The sequence below is a fragment of the Daphnia pulex genome, chromosome 10 (assembly GCF_021134715.1).
Source record: "Daphnia pulex isolate KAP4 chromosome 10, ASM2113471v1".
Lineage (NCBI taxonomy): Eukaryota > Metazoa > Arthropoda > Branchiopoda > Diplostraca > Daphniidae > Daphnia > Daphnia pulex.
Window position 1 is genome coordinate 4,203,788 of NC_060026.1, and position 15,870 is coordinate 4,219,657.

Genomic DNA, 15,870 nt, shown 5'->3' on the forward strand with positions numbered 1-15,870 from the left:
TGTCAAGCATTAGAATAATATGTATTCTCTTCTTAACAATTCCGCGTGATGATGGTTTGTAAAAAGTGTCGAATCAAAGAGAAACTCCAATTATGTTTGAGGATCGTGCTCTTAAAAAAAATTCCGAGCAAAAGAAGCTGTTGTAGATGTCAAAAAGTGCCGTGGAAAGTTATAACATTTTGGCTAGGAAAGGATCAAACAGGATTAGAATACTGCTACAGTTTGTTGTTGTGAGGTCTTGTTTGCAGTGGCTGTCAGTAGTGCTCCGTGTCTATTGCGGCTTGTCGTCGAGAAAGTCGAAGGAAGCCTTGATGGTGTTGCCACTAAAAACGTCGACGGCTGAGGCGCGTATCTCCGTGTCGCCGAATTCCATCGTGACGCGGATTTCACGACGTGTTTTGACCGCGTAGGTGAAGCCCAGGTCGAGTGAGAGGGTAGCAAACAAACGGACACCAGGATCCGTAACAAACTGCATAAGTCGTTACTTGGTTAGTAACCAAGAACCATCCGAATGGTTCCGACTTTCGTTTGAATTTTGTTTTTTATCGAGGAGGGATTTTTGTTGTTTCAAACTGAACTGGGAAAAATGGAAATTTTAAAAAGGATTTATTACCTGGACGTCGTCATTATCGGCGCTGAAGACGTTGAGAACGATGCGCCGCTGGTGGCGTCTAGCCGGGCTGTAACTGCGTATGACACGCTCGCCCATGCTAACACTTTGATCGGCCATGACGAATTTATCGAATATGTCCTTGCAGTAGGCGATGCCATCTTTGATGACGCGTTTATCAATCGGGTGACGGCCCTGGATGAAACGGTTGAGGACGGCAACACCATAGGTCAAGCGCGAACGGCGTACTGTGATGGCGTGTGGGTTCACTCCGTATTGGACGGCTCCTTTCAGGATGGCAAGACTCACATCCTGGGGAAATAAATTTTAAAATTTGCGACTATTCAACTTGAAAAATATTTCGAACCTGGGGGATAATAACGGTGACGTGTTCTCCGAAATGTGTCCGGACAGCTTGTTGCAGAAGAGGTGATTCGGCAAAACCTCCAACCAAGAAGAGGTAATCAATTCCAATCAGGTCCGGATGGATTAAAACATCCTCAATGTGCTAAATCGTCAAATCAAAATTAGATGTGGCATCATTTATAATGGAAACGATCGATATACCTCGATGATAGCACGTAGAGTGGGTTGGAAAAGAGACTTCATAGCTTCCTGATCGAGACGAAGCATTCCTGAACGTGGGAAAAGGAAGAAATTCACTATGCATTCTATAGCAACAGATTTGAGTGTTTTAGTCACCTTGGGTGGACCAGCGGACGTGCGGATCTCCGTGTTTGCGGATGGCGAATTCCACTTCACGCCCACGATATTTGCGGAAACAATCAATCAGTGAGAAAGGTAACGCAATGTTGAGTGGATTGCAGCGGTAGGGGCTGGCGTGACGCTTGCGAGCTTCAAAAGAAACCATCTGCAAACATGCAAAAGAAAAATGAATAGATTTAATGACCCATAATAAAAATAAATGGGGTTACCAGGTCGACGTACGACGCTGGAAGACGCGTTTTGAAATGGTTCATGAAATCAGAACCGAAAATATTATCCAGCAGTTGCTCAAATGCCAAATCCACACCTAGAAAATAATTCCATTTTCAAATGAGATTGGAATGAATTTGTTTTAATTTTGTGTGTGTTACCAATAGATCCATAAGGGCCACCAGTGGCCCGATGAAGTTCTTTGAGATGTTGACCATCCAAATCCATGACCTGATGGACGGTTATATCGACGGTACCACCTCCGCAATCGACAATCATGTAGCGCTGACCTGGACAAACGTCAAGCACAGCGTCGACGTACATAGAATCTCTTTGCATATTTCGGTTCCATGGTTTCACAGGTCCCGGTTTGACGGAATTGGCCGGAGTTAAATGAAGGTCGGCCGGTCTCTCGGTTTTCAGTTGATGTCGTTTCAATTGGCGACAGAAAAGTGAGGCGGCCTCGGGTTCCAGTGAAATCAGCACTTGCTGAGGTAAACGATCAGAACCTAAGCCGGCCTCATAGGCTGCCTCACGCATCAGTTGCTTAGCCGCTGAACGCCAGATGGCCGGAACGGTGATAACCCAGCGGATATCCTCATCTGCACCCACGACAATGGGTAATTACTCACTTGAACAATAGCAATAATAATGAATTATACTGTGGATGGGGATGGCCGTCTGATCGGAAAGCTCACGAAGCGCATGTTCTTTGAAAAAGCGCAAAGCGTGGGCGAACACGGTGACGGCGGGCAACGAGTCGACTTTATTGGCGGCTTGAATCAGAGTGCTCCTGCCCAGCTGCTTTTGGTGGTGTAGGGTCATCTTGAATTTGTCAAAGTAGAGCCATTGGCGAGTGTCGCGGGCAGCCAGGTCGTGATAATAATCACGGGCCGTGTAACCGAACGAATGGAATTGTCCAGTCGGTTTCAGTAGAAGCACCGTTGGTGTTTTGGCATTGGGAATCCCTGGGTCGCCACCTTAACTCGTAGCAACAAATAATCAGCTGAATTTTAATAAATGCCAATCAATCATCAGTACCTTCCCATTTGCGCATCATATGAATTTCTTCCGGGTCGTGAATAAAGCTGAACGCATAGCCCGAATATGTGGTACCAAAATCTATGGCCTGAGGCACATTATTCAACAAATCATTTAAAAAAATACGAATAAGAATGAAATGTTTTAATTCAAATTAAACTTACCACCACGACGATGGGTGAGTAGCCAAGCGCTGGTTCTTCATAATCTCGGCCGAGATCTTGGCTCTCGTACTGGACACAATCCACCGAGCTGGAAGCGTCGTCATTTTGCTGTTGACCGGAACTGTCGGAAAATTTGCGGATGGCGACTTCCGATTTCGGTCGGCGCATGGAACCTCGTAACTGGCCCTCACTTGGTAACGGGTCGACGCTGGCGCTCTGTGAGACGCGAACGTAACGCAATAACTGGACGCCTTTCGAATCCGACGGCGACGTCTCGTAGACGTACGACTGCAGTTGTGGAGTGGCCGAGGACGGACGCTGGCCGGCGCCAGACGGCGGATACTTTTCGCAAATTTCGCGCACCAAGCGCGGTGAACTCATCGGCGTCGTCGACATGGTCTCACTGAGAATCTGGGATGAGCTACCTGAGCTGCTGCTGCTGCTGTTCCAGCCCGACAGCGTCAGATCGACGACTGCGGCCTTTGAGGCGATGCAGCCGGGGATGGAGTCGGTTGGTTCGGTGCCGGGACGTGATGAAAGCGACGTCACCGGAGCCCACGCATTCCAGCCGCCTGGATGGGATCGAATTGCATCAACAACAATCGGCAACGGGGTTGTGTTGCTCTTGTCCGTACATCGGCGGGCAACGCGAGCTGTTTGCTGGGCCAACGCCCACCACAATGTGGCCACTTGTTCGTCCACCTGGCCCACATCAACGACGACACTATTCAAATCTTCGGCTTCCTGCAATGATCGCGGGCTTCGATGCAATGCCGATCCTGCTGGCCGCTCCCCTAGAATGTGCTGCTGATTGTAGTGACTGACCTCGCAATCCATAGCCGGGCAGACTTGCAGCATGCTCCGCAAAAAGAAGTGAAACTCTTGATGCAATTTCACCCTATAGTCTGAAACTAATCAAAAAGTATAAATCGGTTAGAAAAATAAAACTCATCAAAATGTTTCGTCGTTCGTTCCCATCAGCTGCCCGATGATTGGAATGTCGTTGCGACCGGACGGGCTGTGTCGTATGTGAGATTTTGGCGAGGACGATAACGCGTGCTGTAAACACTCTCTGACAGTCGGAAACCAATGAGGACAACAAAAGGCCAAAAGAACCCAAAAAATAGTAATACACAAACAAATAAAAACAGAAAAACTACTAAAAAAGTGAACAAATAAAAAATCGGCGACTCCATTTGGGTCGTTTCGACACGATTGCCATTTTTGGTGGTGGTGCGAGCGGTCCTGCCACTCGTTTCCCATATCCCACCCAAGTGCTGTAGTAGAGGTAGTATCGCATGATGGTAAAACTACAAGCTCGACGTTAGCTGTCGGTTGAATATACTATAACAAACGCAACTCCGGATGTTGGGATCGTATAACCACTCACTCTGGCGGATAATACAATGGCGGCATTCACGCCCCACTTTGTCGCTGCTCTGTCGAGTGTGAGAGAGACGTCCGTATATCGAGATTTTCGACGCAGAATCACGAACAACACCTATAGCCATGGTTTGAACCTTGCGCCCTAATATACTATACACCGAGGCGTATGTATAGTACATATTCCATCATCCCAGCGGTATGGCCATAACCTATTTCGAACGCTTTGGTGAGCATCAAACACGCAGCGCTTTTCTGCTCGTTGGAGACCTTGACACTCTTGCTATTAGTTGAAATCGTAAAAATTTGAACAATCAAGATGATGACTTACATTTCGCTTGAGGAGAGAAGAGCCAAGAGTTTCGACTAACTGAATTCGGTGGGAGACGGACGTGATCTGCTAAGAAACTGGCGAGAGAAAATTAACCCCGGGAGAAATTCTGGGTAGAATCAAAACAAGAACGGTGGGAAAAACCGAAATAAAAATGTTGAGGGGAGAGTTTCGGATCAACCTGGCTCTTAACAAGGGGAGCAACATCGGTTTCGTGTTACGGAATAAAGAATGCGCACAAAAAGAAAGAAAAAAGGGAACAGTTTTACCGTCGTTGTTCTTCAAGTCGGCCGATGAAGACATCCTCCAGGAGCCACTAGGCACGTCCACCGCCGGCATAACGGTGGTGGCCATTCGACACTTTTCTTCACACAGCCAAGACGGGAGCTAAACTAACCCCAAAGATGCGACGAGTAGAGAGACAAGACGACTACAGATACAGTAGTTTCTTAACGGAAGGGCGTCTTTGCTGGAAATCTGGAAACATCGAAGGCGGAAGGGCGTCTTACTTCACTTGTAACTAAAACAACTCTTTTCAATTCATCCCGGTTTTTTTTTTGTAGTGGTGAGACTTTATGTGTCAGAAGAAAAATGGTTGAGTTGGATACGCCCCCGGAACAAAAGATTTTCTATTTATTCCAACAAAAGAAAAATGACCGCTAAATTAATAGAAAAAAAAATCAATGCTTAAACAGAGTAAAATAATTAGTAGCTGGCCATCAAGAGTAGTAATTAATTTAAAATCATTGGTACGACTCGATCTGTGATTGGGAACTCTTTGCAACGTAATGGGGTTTATGATGAGATCGCAGAGGCACGTGAAACTGGCAGTGGTAGTTTTCAAGTCATTAACGAATCAACGTTTTTTTTTGCAAATCATTGCACGACATTGAAGGTCTTATTGACGAAAAAAAAGGGGGAAATGACTTACGGCTATTGATGGATTGGCTATTGAATTGTTGATCATCAGTCAGGCAAATCACTGCGCAGCGGGAGGTTTTCTGCGTACAATTCCTAATTGGGACTTAACGAGGAGAGAGAAGGAAACCGTCATTACAGAGAACAAGCAATTGTCACAATAAAACCTGTATCACCTTCCGACATCTAAACGATGTCCAATTTTTCACGCTGCCACAACACTTACAGCATTTACCAAGAAAAATAGGCAACCGTTTCTAATAGATAAACTTCATTCAACCTTCAACACAGATTGAAAATACAGCTTTTGATGATTACAATCATGATGAATATACGATAAATACTTGATAGCATTCTGTAAAAGAAAATGTAAAGCTGACCCACGGGAGTGACGAGAAAAAGCCCTAAAATTCGAAAAGTTAGGAAGCGTGCGACAAAAGAGTTTTCAGAGTACAAGCGGGAAGGAGAAAACAAAAGGCCTCGTTTTTTTTTTTTACACCATCGTCAAAACCATCTGGTGCAAGTGACGCATTTCTTTCAAGTCCAGCACGAGAGGTAAAGGATGGTTTTCTCCCGCATTCTTCTTCAAGGGTAACGACAGTTGCCCCAACGTTACTGGAGCCGATTCATTCATAGCCTGTCAAATGGATAATAGCAATGAAACAATTGAAGTTAACAATATCCTGTCTACTAGAATGAATTTGAAAAATTTACTTTGCTCAGCTCAGGAATAGGGAAGGTGGTAGTGGTCGTTCGGATCTCAGCTCCAGGTTTACGAGACGCTGCCAAACGGGTAACGGCAGCCTAAAATAAGATATCATTTTTATCACAGTGAACAAAGAAAAAATTTGCTTCAGTTTTTATTTTACCTGAAGTTTAATGACATCACGTTCCATTTGCATTCGCTGCATAGCTAGCTGCGTAGAAACGTTGTTGGATTGCTGGTGGAATTTAGCAACAGTGGGATCAATGAATTTGCATTGAGTATGAGTTCTCAAAATATTCTGAAAAAATTAAAAACGATTCAATTGTTACTATGTCAAGTCAAATGCCACGTTTAAATAATAAATGGTTACCATTTTAAGCTCGGCAGCTTGTTTGATTAAACGATTCAAATCCACCGTATCCTCTGAAACGGGAATGTTCTTCTTGGGTAGCCGCAGAGGAGGCATGGCTTCGAATTTCTTACGCAAATCGTCGCCGATTAAACGGGCCTTTTCCATTTCGGACTGGCGTAGCGCTTCACGCAGGTGAGTGATTTTCTTTAGCAGGAGCGGTGAATCGTGGACAGTCGAGGAGGCGGAAGACGGGGTTTCAGTTACCACAGGAGCAGCGTGCGCCGGTGCGTGCATGGCAAAGGCAAAAGGAGCCGGCCCAGCCGCCGATTTCGTCAAGCCTTCAAGCAAAACCTTTTTGGAGCTATGCATCAACTTCTCTTTCAAATCGGCCTTTTCTTTCTCCAGCGTCTCTACGTCTTGTTGCAAGTGTTCCAGAGTTTCATTAAACTCTTTCTCCTTGCGCTTCAGCAACAGTATGTTGTCTTCCAATTTGCGCTGGGGGAAACAAAAAGAAACAAAAAGTTGAAAACAAAAATTCCTGGGAAAACGCATCTTTGTTATGTAGGCTTACCGTCAACTTCTCTGATGCAACGTCATTGTCTCGAGCGAGATTAGAAAGTTTCTTTTCCGCCATCTCTTTACGCACGTTCATCTCGCTCAGCTCTTCTTGCTTGTTTCTCAACATTACATTCATATCCTACGAAAGCGCGATAGAAAACAAATTAAATTGAGCCAGAAATTCAGACATGTTTCTGTAACTCGCCTTGATCAATGATTCGCGTTCTTCCAACTTGTGTCGCAAATTTTCCAAGTCTCGGATCTCGGCCTTCAGGGTTTGAGCTCGCAAGCCCACCGGTGCCTTCGGAGCCTAGACAAATAGATGTACATATGTAGGAATATGAGATAAAAAACTAAAAGAAACGCGAGTTATTACCTCGACTTGAGGAGTTCCATCAAAATCATAATGGCCATCCACCAAAGAAGTGGAAACATTGGAAAATGTAGTGTTGACAAACGACAGGGACCCGTGGAGGCTGTCGAAAAATCCATTATCACTGGTGTAATCGTCTATGTAAACTTGGTCAGCAGCTGCGTGAGCCAGTTCTCGCATTTTGGCAATAGCCACGCCAGCATCCGGCTCGCTGCTGACGGAAAGTTGTTGAGAGACCATGCGGCACCACGCCAACATAGTTTTGAGCAATCTGGTCAAATGACCGGTACATTGAATCAGCTTGGGCGAGGTTTCCACAGGAAGATTGATAGGACCGGTCGACCCATCAGCAGGCAACCGTCGCTTAATCGTACGGGCGTATTGCTGCCATTGGTTTGCTTGACTAAGAACTTCCTTGATGGATTTCGCCACGTCGCTGCCTTCATGTCCACTCTGCAATTCAAACAAATATTTTTTTATTTTTGGTCACAGGAATTTCATGTAAACAAATAAAACAATAGACCCAACCTGCATCATTGCCTGAACGCGGGTGCCCAGAGCTGTCAATCCGCAGCAGGAGGCGAGCAGGACTTTGCCATGGTCGGTCAGTAAAGCGGCACCGTTAACGACCGAGCTGAACTGGACGGCGTAGATGCTGTTGAAATAATTGACCACCTTCTCCAATGCATCCAACTGGACATTTTCATCCAGCTGATCTTTACGCAAGAGTTCCACGTAAAAATCGATGGCTTTCTCTTGTTGCAGCATCTCCTGATGAAGCGTGCCCATCTCGAGAAACTGCTGCGGAGAACAGCTGTTCAGCGCGTACGAGAACTGGCGAACGACTCCCTATCGAGCATATGAAGAGAGACAGTGTCAATAATGTGAATTTATGTGTCATTTAAAGTGAAAGGATAAGACCTGGAGTGAAAAGAGCCAATGAAGCATCCTAGCTCCAAAGATGCACTGGTCAGCCGCAGGGGATTTGAGAGTGTTTGACAAATCCCCAGCCGAGCCGGGAAACTTCTCTTTCACTTGAGCGGCAAGCATGTCGCATTTGAAGAGCAGTCTAGACATCAAGAGAAGTTGCTGCACGCTGTGATAGTCCCCTGGGAACAGAAGGAAAATGTAAGGCATTGAAAACGTCGCGATAAATCACAAAATTACCTCCACGGGCCATGAATGAGTCTGGCATGTACGTGCAGAGATAAGACACGTGTTGTAAAGCCTGCTGAACGTCGAGCTTGCGCAGCTCCAGATCGATCGTCTTTGTGAAAGTTTTGGTTTCGGTAAACATCTTTTGGTAATCAATGACCTCGGGAGGTGCCCCCACCGGCTTGTTGGTCTCCCGCTGCAGCGCTTCTCTGAGTTGATAATTAGACTCTTGCATCTTCTGTACCACTTCCCGGAATTTTTCAATGGTTCCGTTCCGGTCCGCCACCATTTCGTGGATAGCATCGCGCTCTTTGATCATCTCTTGGATCTTTGTTCGCGACAGATCCAATTCCTCTCGAAGTTCGAGTTCGGTTTCTCGAGCAGTCTCCTGAAGTTCTTCATTCATGTCGTGTAGCTGTTCCAAATCGGCCACTGCGTCCTGGAGCTCGCCAATCTTCTCTTCGAGAGCCAAGTTGCGGTCCGTTAACTGCTCTACCATTTCTTCGGCACCCAACGCCGCATCGACTTGCTCCTGCAATTCCGTTACCATAGCTCGCTGCTCCTCAACTTGAGCACTGAGAGACTGTTTGGCTTTTTTCAGATCGTTCAGCTCGCTCAGTTTGTCTTCCATCTCTTTCAACACGCGCTGGTGTTGATGCTTCTCATGAGCAGCCAAATCTCTCATTCTGTAGGAAGTAAATATTTCAATACATTTTTAGTAGAGGTTCATGGTAATAAAAGAAAATAACATACTTGACTAAAGTTTCCTTCATCCGGACGTTTTGCTGTTCCAACTGTTTCATTTCGAGACTAGAGCCAGCACCCTCAACACCTTTTTCGCTCATTTCAGCCTTTAGTAGTTCAAAGTCCAAAGTCAATTCTTCAATCTTTTGCTTAGCTTGTTCAAGCTCCAATTGGAGACTTTCAGCCTAGAAATTAAAAATAGCGTTAGATAGATGTGTAACTTGATGTTAATAATATCTAAAGATACCTTTTCTTCCGCCATCTCCTTATCCAACGTCGCCATTTCCAACATTTCCTGATACTCGTCGTTGTCATGATTTTTAGACTGCTGATCAATTAGAGCATCTTTGGCTTCTTGCTTGACTCTCTGCAGCTCCTTCTGCAGTTGTGACTGAGATTCCAGGATTGCTCGTTTGAATTCAAGAAGCTGATCCAATTGCAGTCGCATCTTATCAGCCTCTTTGAGCTTTTCCTTGTCTTGATTTCGCCTAACTAGAAAATCAAAATAATAATAAAAGATTTGTTCTGGATTGTAAAAATAAAATTTGTTACTTTTCAATGTTTCCAGTTTTTCATTGAGATCGCGGATCTCGGCTTTGAGATTCTCGTTTTCTTGCGACAATTGCATTCCCGACACTCGTTCCTCAATAGCCATTGAGAGAGAAGGTGAGAGAGCCTGTCCAGGAGTAAACTGAGTTTTTAAGGTCTCAACAAAACCAGTCTAATGAAGCAAAAAATAAAAAGGGTAAATATTAAGGGAAACTATTTCAATGTCTACAATTTACTTCGACAAACTGTCCACTCGGAATTCCCCGCTTTCCGGCCAAATCTCCCTTAGGAGTAGCAGGCACGGAATCCTCGGCATTTTTGGGCGGAGGGTCCGTGCGTGAAGAAAGTGGGGTAGCGGTTTGCTGCTGAAGCGAACTAAGTTGTAATGAAGGTGTTTTAGGGGTAGCCAGTATGGGTAGCCTGAAAAATAATAGCTGAGAATCAGACTCTTGCATCAAAATACACGATCAACATCTAAGCATTGTGAATGAGCAAGCAAACCAAAGTATGTAAAACATCACACCCAAAACCCAATAAAAATTCAAAATCAAACCCCAATAAATGAAAATGGTGACGTGCTTCACACAACCATGCACAGATAGTAAAACCCCTACTTGAGCTTCCCTGGGGGAACACGCTTTTGCGTTGGACTCTTGACTTGAGGTGGACTCTTGATTCTGGCTAATGGAATCTTTGTCAGTTTTGAAGGAACGGAACTACTATTGCACAAATGAAGGGTGCATTGATCCCAGTATTAGTTTTTTTGGCGATGATTTATATGTAATGAAAGAGTTAGGGAAAGCCATCTATGCTAAAACTTGATCCATTTTACCTGGTTGATGAGAGTTTTGTCCTTGATGCAAGAAAATGAAAGAGTCAAAGTTATGCAAAGAATTAATCAATGTTGTTGTAGATGCAAAGAACCACAAAGTGAACCATTCTTTCAGTATCAAGTTGAAAAATGCTTATCACACATTAAGAAACAATAAAAATTCTAAGAAAATCACCTAAAGAAACATGCAGAAAATGTTTTAATGTGTACCTGCTCTTCACTTTTAACTTGTCTTCTGATACAGCTGGGGTTTCAGGTACTGGTGGTGACACTGATCTAGAGGCTGGCACATTATCGTCTGGCCCTTCATCTAACGGAATACAGCAGTTTTGTCTCACAAACATGCCATGGCTCTCTTTACACTGTAAATGAAGGCATACGAGTAGAAAGTCAGAAGGATTCCAATGGTGAAGACAAAGAAAAGATAGGTTACCGAAAAGTAGGTCTTCCCCATAACAGTTCCATTGTTTTTTCCTTTGGGGTCATCCAAGATGACTCCAATCCATTTTCCAGGACTGAAAAGGGTAGTTCCAACATAGGCAACAGTACCTCTTAATTTATTTTGAGCATCCTTTACAACATCCACCCTTTGACCGACTTTGAGTGGTTTTTCCATCAACTTGGAAGGTGTTGATTCGGACATGGTTGATCAGGCTTGATTCACGGTTGACCAATACAATAGTGTAGTGGATGACGGAATAATAAAATGTATAAAATGTTTACAATAGTCCGAGAACGTGAATCTAGATCGCCTTGTTGTTACAGGTGCAAAGAATCCAATGAGCAATGACACACCATAAGGCGTTGTCGGATATATGAAATCGGTTTCGGTTTGATAGAGCGTTTTGCGCGCGCGAGTTTAAATAAGAAAATTATTTCGAATAAAGATTTGGAATAATTTGGAATCATTAAATAGTTTGTGCTTTTATGGAGTATCGGAAACATTACGTTATTACGAACTGGATTGGAGGTTGTTGTTGGTATTTTTCAGAATTTCTTAGATCTTTAAAACAGTTCGAAAAATTTCTTAATCTTTTTACTATTCCATTAATTGACATTACGTCAATGTTTTACAAAGACATAATTCCACCAATAAAAAAAATTGTGGCAATTCACTTTGTTCATTTGGCTGATATGTATTCATTCACTTAGTTTAGAATATTCGACCGAAATACATAACATCTTCAACGTGCGCAACATTTTTAAGCTCCACAAATCCCAATCGGCTGTAGAATTCCATGGAAAAGACGTCAACGTCATAGACATGACAGCCCGAAGAGCCTTTGATGAAGAAATAAAAATGTTAATTTTAAAACAGGCACAACAATCAATCAATAATTTGAAAATAGCTAAATACCATGGGCTCGTAAAGCAGCTACAGCGCAAGTGAGCAAACGTTTGGAAACAGAGTGATCAATAACAGTGTCGGAGAGCCACATTTTCAGCTGGGATGGGTGGTAGGTGAGTAGAGCATCTGGCAAATCCTCCGTATGCAACTTTCGCAGCTTGGCAGCCAAATCCTGAATAAAGTAAAAGACTTAGCAACGCACAAGTGAAATGGAAAAACACACAGCTGAATATTTTACTTTAAGAGGGCCCGGAATGTTGGCGTCCTCGCTAGAGTTGCTTTGAAAGAGCTCGGCATATTTAGTTTGCATTTCCGGAATCCAAGCTACGCGCACTTGGCGTTGTAATTCCTTCGCATTCGCCGCGGCAGCGACAAATCCAACAACAGAGTGATCATCTTCTACGACGAAGCAAAATTCGGGCGACAATGTCAGAAAGGCCCCAAAGTTTCTAATCACGAGAGACAATTGAAATTAGGACGCACATTTGACTTGGAAATGCAACACAAATTTACATGTCCCCAAGAAGGTTAGGATAGGAATGCAACGTCTTTTCCATATCACAATAGGCAGCCCCGAGTCGGGCGATGTACAGACGACGAGACAGTTCGTAAACACTGCGCTCGTCAGAAGCCAAATACGGTCTGATGGTGTAGACCTGTCGAGTGGGCGTCTCTGGACTTTTGTAGAGGAATAAATCATTGACGGATTCCAGTGGCAAAAGGCGCTAGAAATGCAAACATGTCTGATTAACCGGAATTCAAAAGTACAGCACAATCCGAGTTACCTGTAAATCTGCAGCCAAGCCTCCACGAAAGACCCACGGTTCTTGTTCTCCAGTTAGAAATCCCTGCTTCGATCCTTGATTAAATGCTGTAACGAAAGAAACAATTTTATCAACTCTGTGAACAAGTAATTATGGAAAATCACAACTCACCCAGCCATTTGACGTAGGAATTCAACAAAGCCACGACTCCTCGCATGTCCCAGACGTACGGGTAGAGCTCGTACAGCAACTCTCGGTTATTGATGTACGTCAGACGTGTAAACAATCTGTTCAGGGCACGTGACATGGCGTCGAACTTCTCGGCGCGGTGGTGCCACTCCTTGACCTCGGGGGAGCCGGCTGCAGTCGGTTTGGACGGATTGCTGGCGACCAAGTGAGCATTCAATTTCAACCAGCTGAACTCTTGGAGCAGCTGCATTCCCTGCGGCCCGTGCTCGAACGGCAGGTAAAATAAATCACAGAGGAGGCAAAGGTCGTCGACGCCGAGTAGGTAGTCCTCCTCCTCTTCCTTCCTCTCGCTCTCCATGACAATGTCGCCTTCTTCGTGATCGGGAGCGCCGGGCATTTCCTCTTTCAACGGCGACTCTTTGATGTCATTATCGTCCACGTCCTCCACATCCAGATTCTTGGCTTGGGATGAGGCACTTGACGCGCTTTCGACCGTTTCCATCGGCTCTAGGCATTCGGCTACTCGGTCCAAACTGACCATACTGGCACTTTCGGCGCTCTCCGTGCCATCCACGAGGCAGGGCGTCAGAGTGGCATCACTAGCGAGTTCATTGGCATCCTGTAAATAAACAATCAAAAGAATAAAACGTGCCACACAAATGATGAATAAAAGAAATCGGCAGTTTACCTCCGAACTGCTGTGATCGGCTGTGGGCATGGGGGCTGAACCTGGAGACGTGCCACCTTCCTCGAGGCTACTGGTGCTGCTACAGGCAACTGCGGATTGACCGGATGAGCTGAATGTGACGGGCGGTACATTATTTACGTGGGGCTTGCTGATGGGTCCCCACATGGACTTGGTTCGCTTGAACTCGGGGAGCCACAATTGTAAAGATTTCTTGAGCGCCAATCGCGGGTGGTATAGGAGCATGGGTAGGGAGGGATCCTCGTCGTCGCTACGACCACTTCGGCTTTCCTGTTCCAGTTTGATGTCGGCAGAAACGGCGCTGACGGCATCGTTGCCCTGGTTTTCGTCCAGATTCTCGATGCTGCACTTACTCCACTGGGCGACCGTATGGATGGCGATGAAATTGGCACCGTACTCGCAATTGGGGTTGGTCAGGACTCCCTTCAGTTTCGTCAGCAAGGTGGAGGGTCGGCCAGAATAAGGACCGAGGAACAAACGCTTTTGATCGTAATCGTTGGCATGGAGGTTGTCCCATATCACTGGTTTGCGGCGAAGAACTTCTGCTAACTCGTCGATGGATGCCGGTGTGATCAGTCTCGATATCACTTTGGGGCCGGTCCACATCACGTCGATTCCAGGAGCTAGCTTCGATCCGACAGTATTGAGGTATTCTGAGTTGGGGACATCGGGCACTAAAAAGAAATAACGACAGTTGGCATTGGCTAATTGATAAGTTAAGCTGTATTTCTTATTACCTGCTCTTGATGCGCAATACTGGGTCGGACAGAAAAGAAATTCCTTGGGCTGATTTAAATACTCGTAAATCTCATTGGTTACGGACACCTATGAATGGCGTAAACGAGTGAATGACATTGACAAGATCATACGAGGTTGTTTAATAGTATAGGGAGATAGTTACTTGTGCCTGGGCAAATGACTGGAATGCTTCCTTATCCGATTCAGTCATTTCTGCTTCGATATCGTCAAAGAGCAAAGCAAATGCCGTGCAGCCAAACTGAGCAACCTGGTCAAGTTTTCTCTTTAAGATCACCATTTCCTTGGGGGAAGAATATGTAATATCCAGACCGGGGGAGAGTGCGTAAATGAAAGTAATGTTGCATTCTTTGGAAGCACTAATGAGTGTGGTTAGATGCTCTGCCTCCTCCACAGAGTACAGCTCTCGCCAATAAGCCCTCTTTTAAGAACAAAGTATAAACAAGATCAGATTGAAGGGTTGACAGAATGTCGCTGAATGTCAGTTATTTACAAATTATTAATAGAAGACATTTACATGTTTGTAGTCATCTTTGGGAGCATACAAATAAGAGTTCATTCCCCATTCTTGCAATTTGACAAACAGATCTTTGCGCTGGTCCAGAGTCCATGGCCGCCCATAAAAGCCTTGGAAAGATAAGGTGAGATAAAAGATGCTGTGTCACACATTTTCTTGAATGACATACCTTCTACAACACCACATATAAAGGAATCATCTTTCTTTGAATCAGATGTATCTTCTAGTTGCATTTCTGTGCGGTTCCAAAGAGGAAATAAGCCAAGGCCGGAATGACGGAATAGTCTGGAAAAACTGGCAGGGAACAGCAACCGACTTTTTCTCTTTACGTAACTAACAACGACGTGAATGGTAACCTACAAATTATTCTACGTAACTTGTAAATCAACTATCTCAATTTTGAATATTATATTCACAACGACGAATAATATATTTCCTCAGATTATTAACACGACATAATTATCAACGGGATAACGTTACGAATGGGTCGTTGACTTGCGATACTCTACTCCTCCTTTTCTATAAAAACCAAAACACGAGTGTCGACTACCGGGCAAATCTGCGTACTAAACGGGAGGAGCTAAAACACCTACAAATTTTGAACACAGTCAGCTGTTTCTTTGTAACCTTGGGTGGGAAGAATTGTCTTTTGTGAAAACAAGTTAGACGAACTTTACCGACGAATTCGAATGAAAATTGGCTGGTGAAGTCCTTTTTTGGGACTATTTAAATTACATTTGAAATTAGTTTAGGGGGTCTTTGTGAGCAATACAAGTCCTGCGTAGAGCAACAGTTTGATTGATGTTAGATATCCAATCTGGGACGCTGAAATAATACTCGGCAAGATTTATGACATCAATTTCGCTATTAAGGATTACGTCATATTCATGATTATAATAATCATTTTAATTTATGAAATTTATCAGTTTGAATTCTGA

At 44.5% G+C, this 15,870-nt stretch overlaps 2 protein-coding genes across 6 annotated transcripts; both read right to left on the minus strand.

The window, feature by feature from the left end:
* Positions 1–2: 2 nt before the first annotated feature.
* LOC124204382 (heat shock 70 kDa protein 12A-like) lies at positions 3–5,028 on the minus strand. 5 transcript variants are annotated; one of them, XM_046601432.1, is made up of 11 exons: positions 4,735–5,028; positions 2,752–3,662; positions 2,588–2,675; positions 2,209–2,526; positions 1,708–2,148; positions 1,546–1,643; positions 1,313–1,481; positions 1,178–1,245; positions 978–1,118; positions 614–922; positions 3–521 (listed from the first exon to the last, which is right to left on the minus strand). In XM_046601432.1, exons 1-11 carry the CDS (start codon positions 4,817–4,819, stop codon positions 387–389), a joined length of 2,763 nt encoding a protein of 920 aa, XP_046457388.1. In that variant the 5' UTR covers positions 4,820–5,028; the 3' UTR covers positions 3–386. The 5 variants fall into 5 exon arrangements, with proteins under 5 accessions (XP_046457388.1, XP_046457387.1, XP_046457386.1 ...); XM_046601431.1 differs by having other exon boundaries at positions 3–469; positions 2,752–3,656; positions 4,735–5,018; XM_046601430.1 differs by having other exon boundaries at positions 3–469; positions 4,735–5,018.
* Positions 5,029–5,637: 609 nt separating this feature from the next.
* Positions 5,638–15,457, minus strand: LOC124204387 (dynactin subunit 1-like). The gene is made up of 22 exons (XM_046601442.1): positions 15,102–15,457; positions 14,933–15,042; positions 14,561–14,836; positions 14,397–14,484; positions 13,642–14,333; positions 12,936–13,572; positions 12,786–12,871; positions 10,863–11,014; positions 10,057–10,240; positions 9,824–9,992; positions 9,519–9,763; positions 9,281–9,456; positions 8,540–9,213; positions 8,294–8,481; positions 7,901–8,221; positions 7,376–7,825; positions 7,205–7,309; positions 7,013–7,138; positions 6,460–6,936; positions 6,253–6,387; positions 6,098–6,187; positions 5,638–6,020 (listed from the first exon to the last, which is right to left on the minus strand). Exons 1-22 carry the CDS (start codon positions 15,163–15,165, stop codon positions 5,877–5,879), a joined length of 5,589 nt encoding a protein of 1,862 aa, XP_046457398.1. The 5' UTR covers positions 15,166–15,457; the 3' UTR covers positions 5,638–5,876.
* Positions 15,458–15,870: the final 413 nt, after the last annotated feature.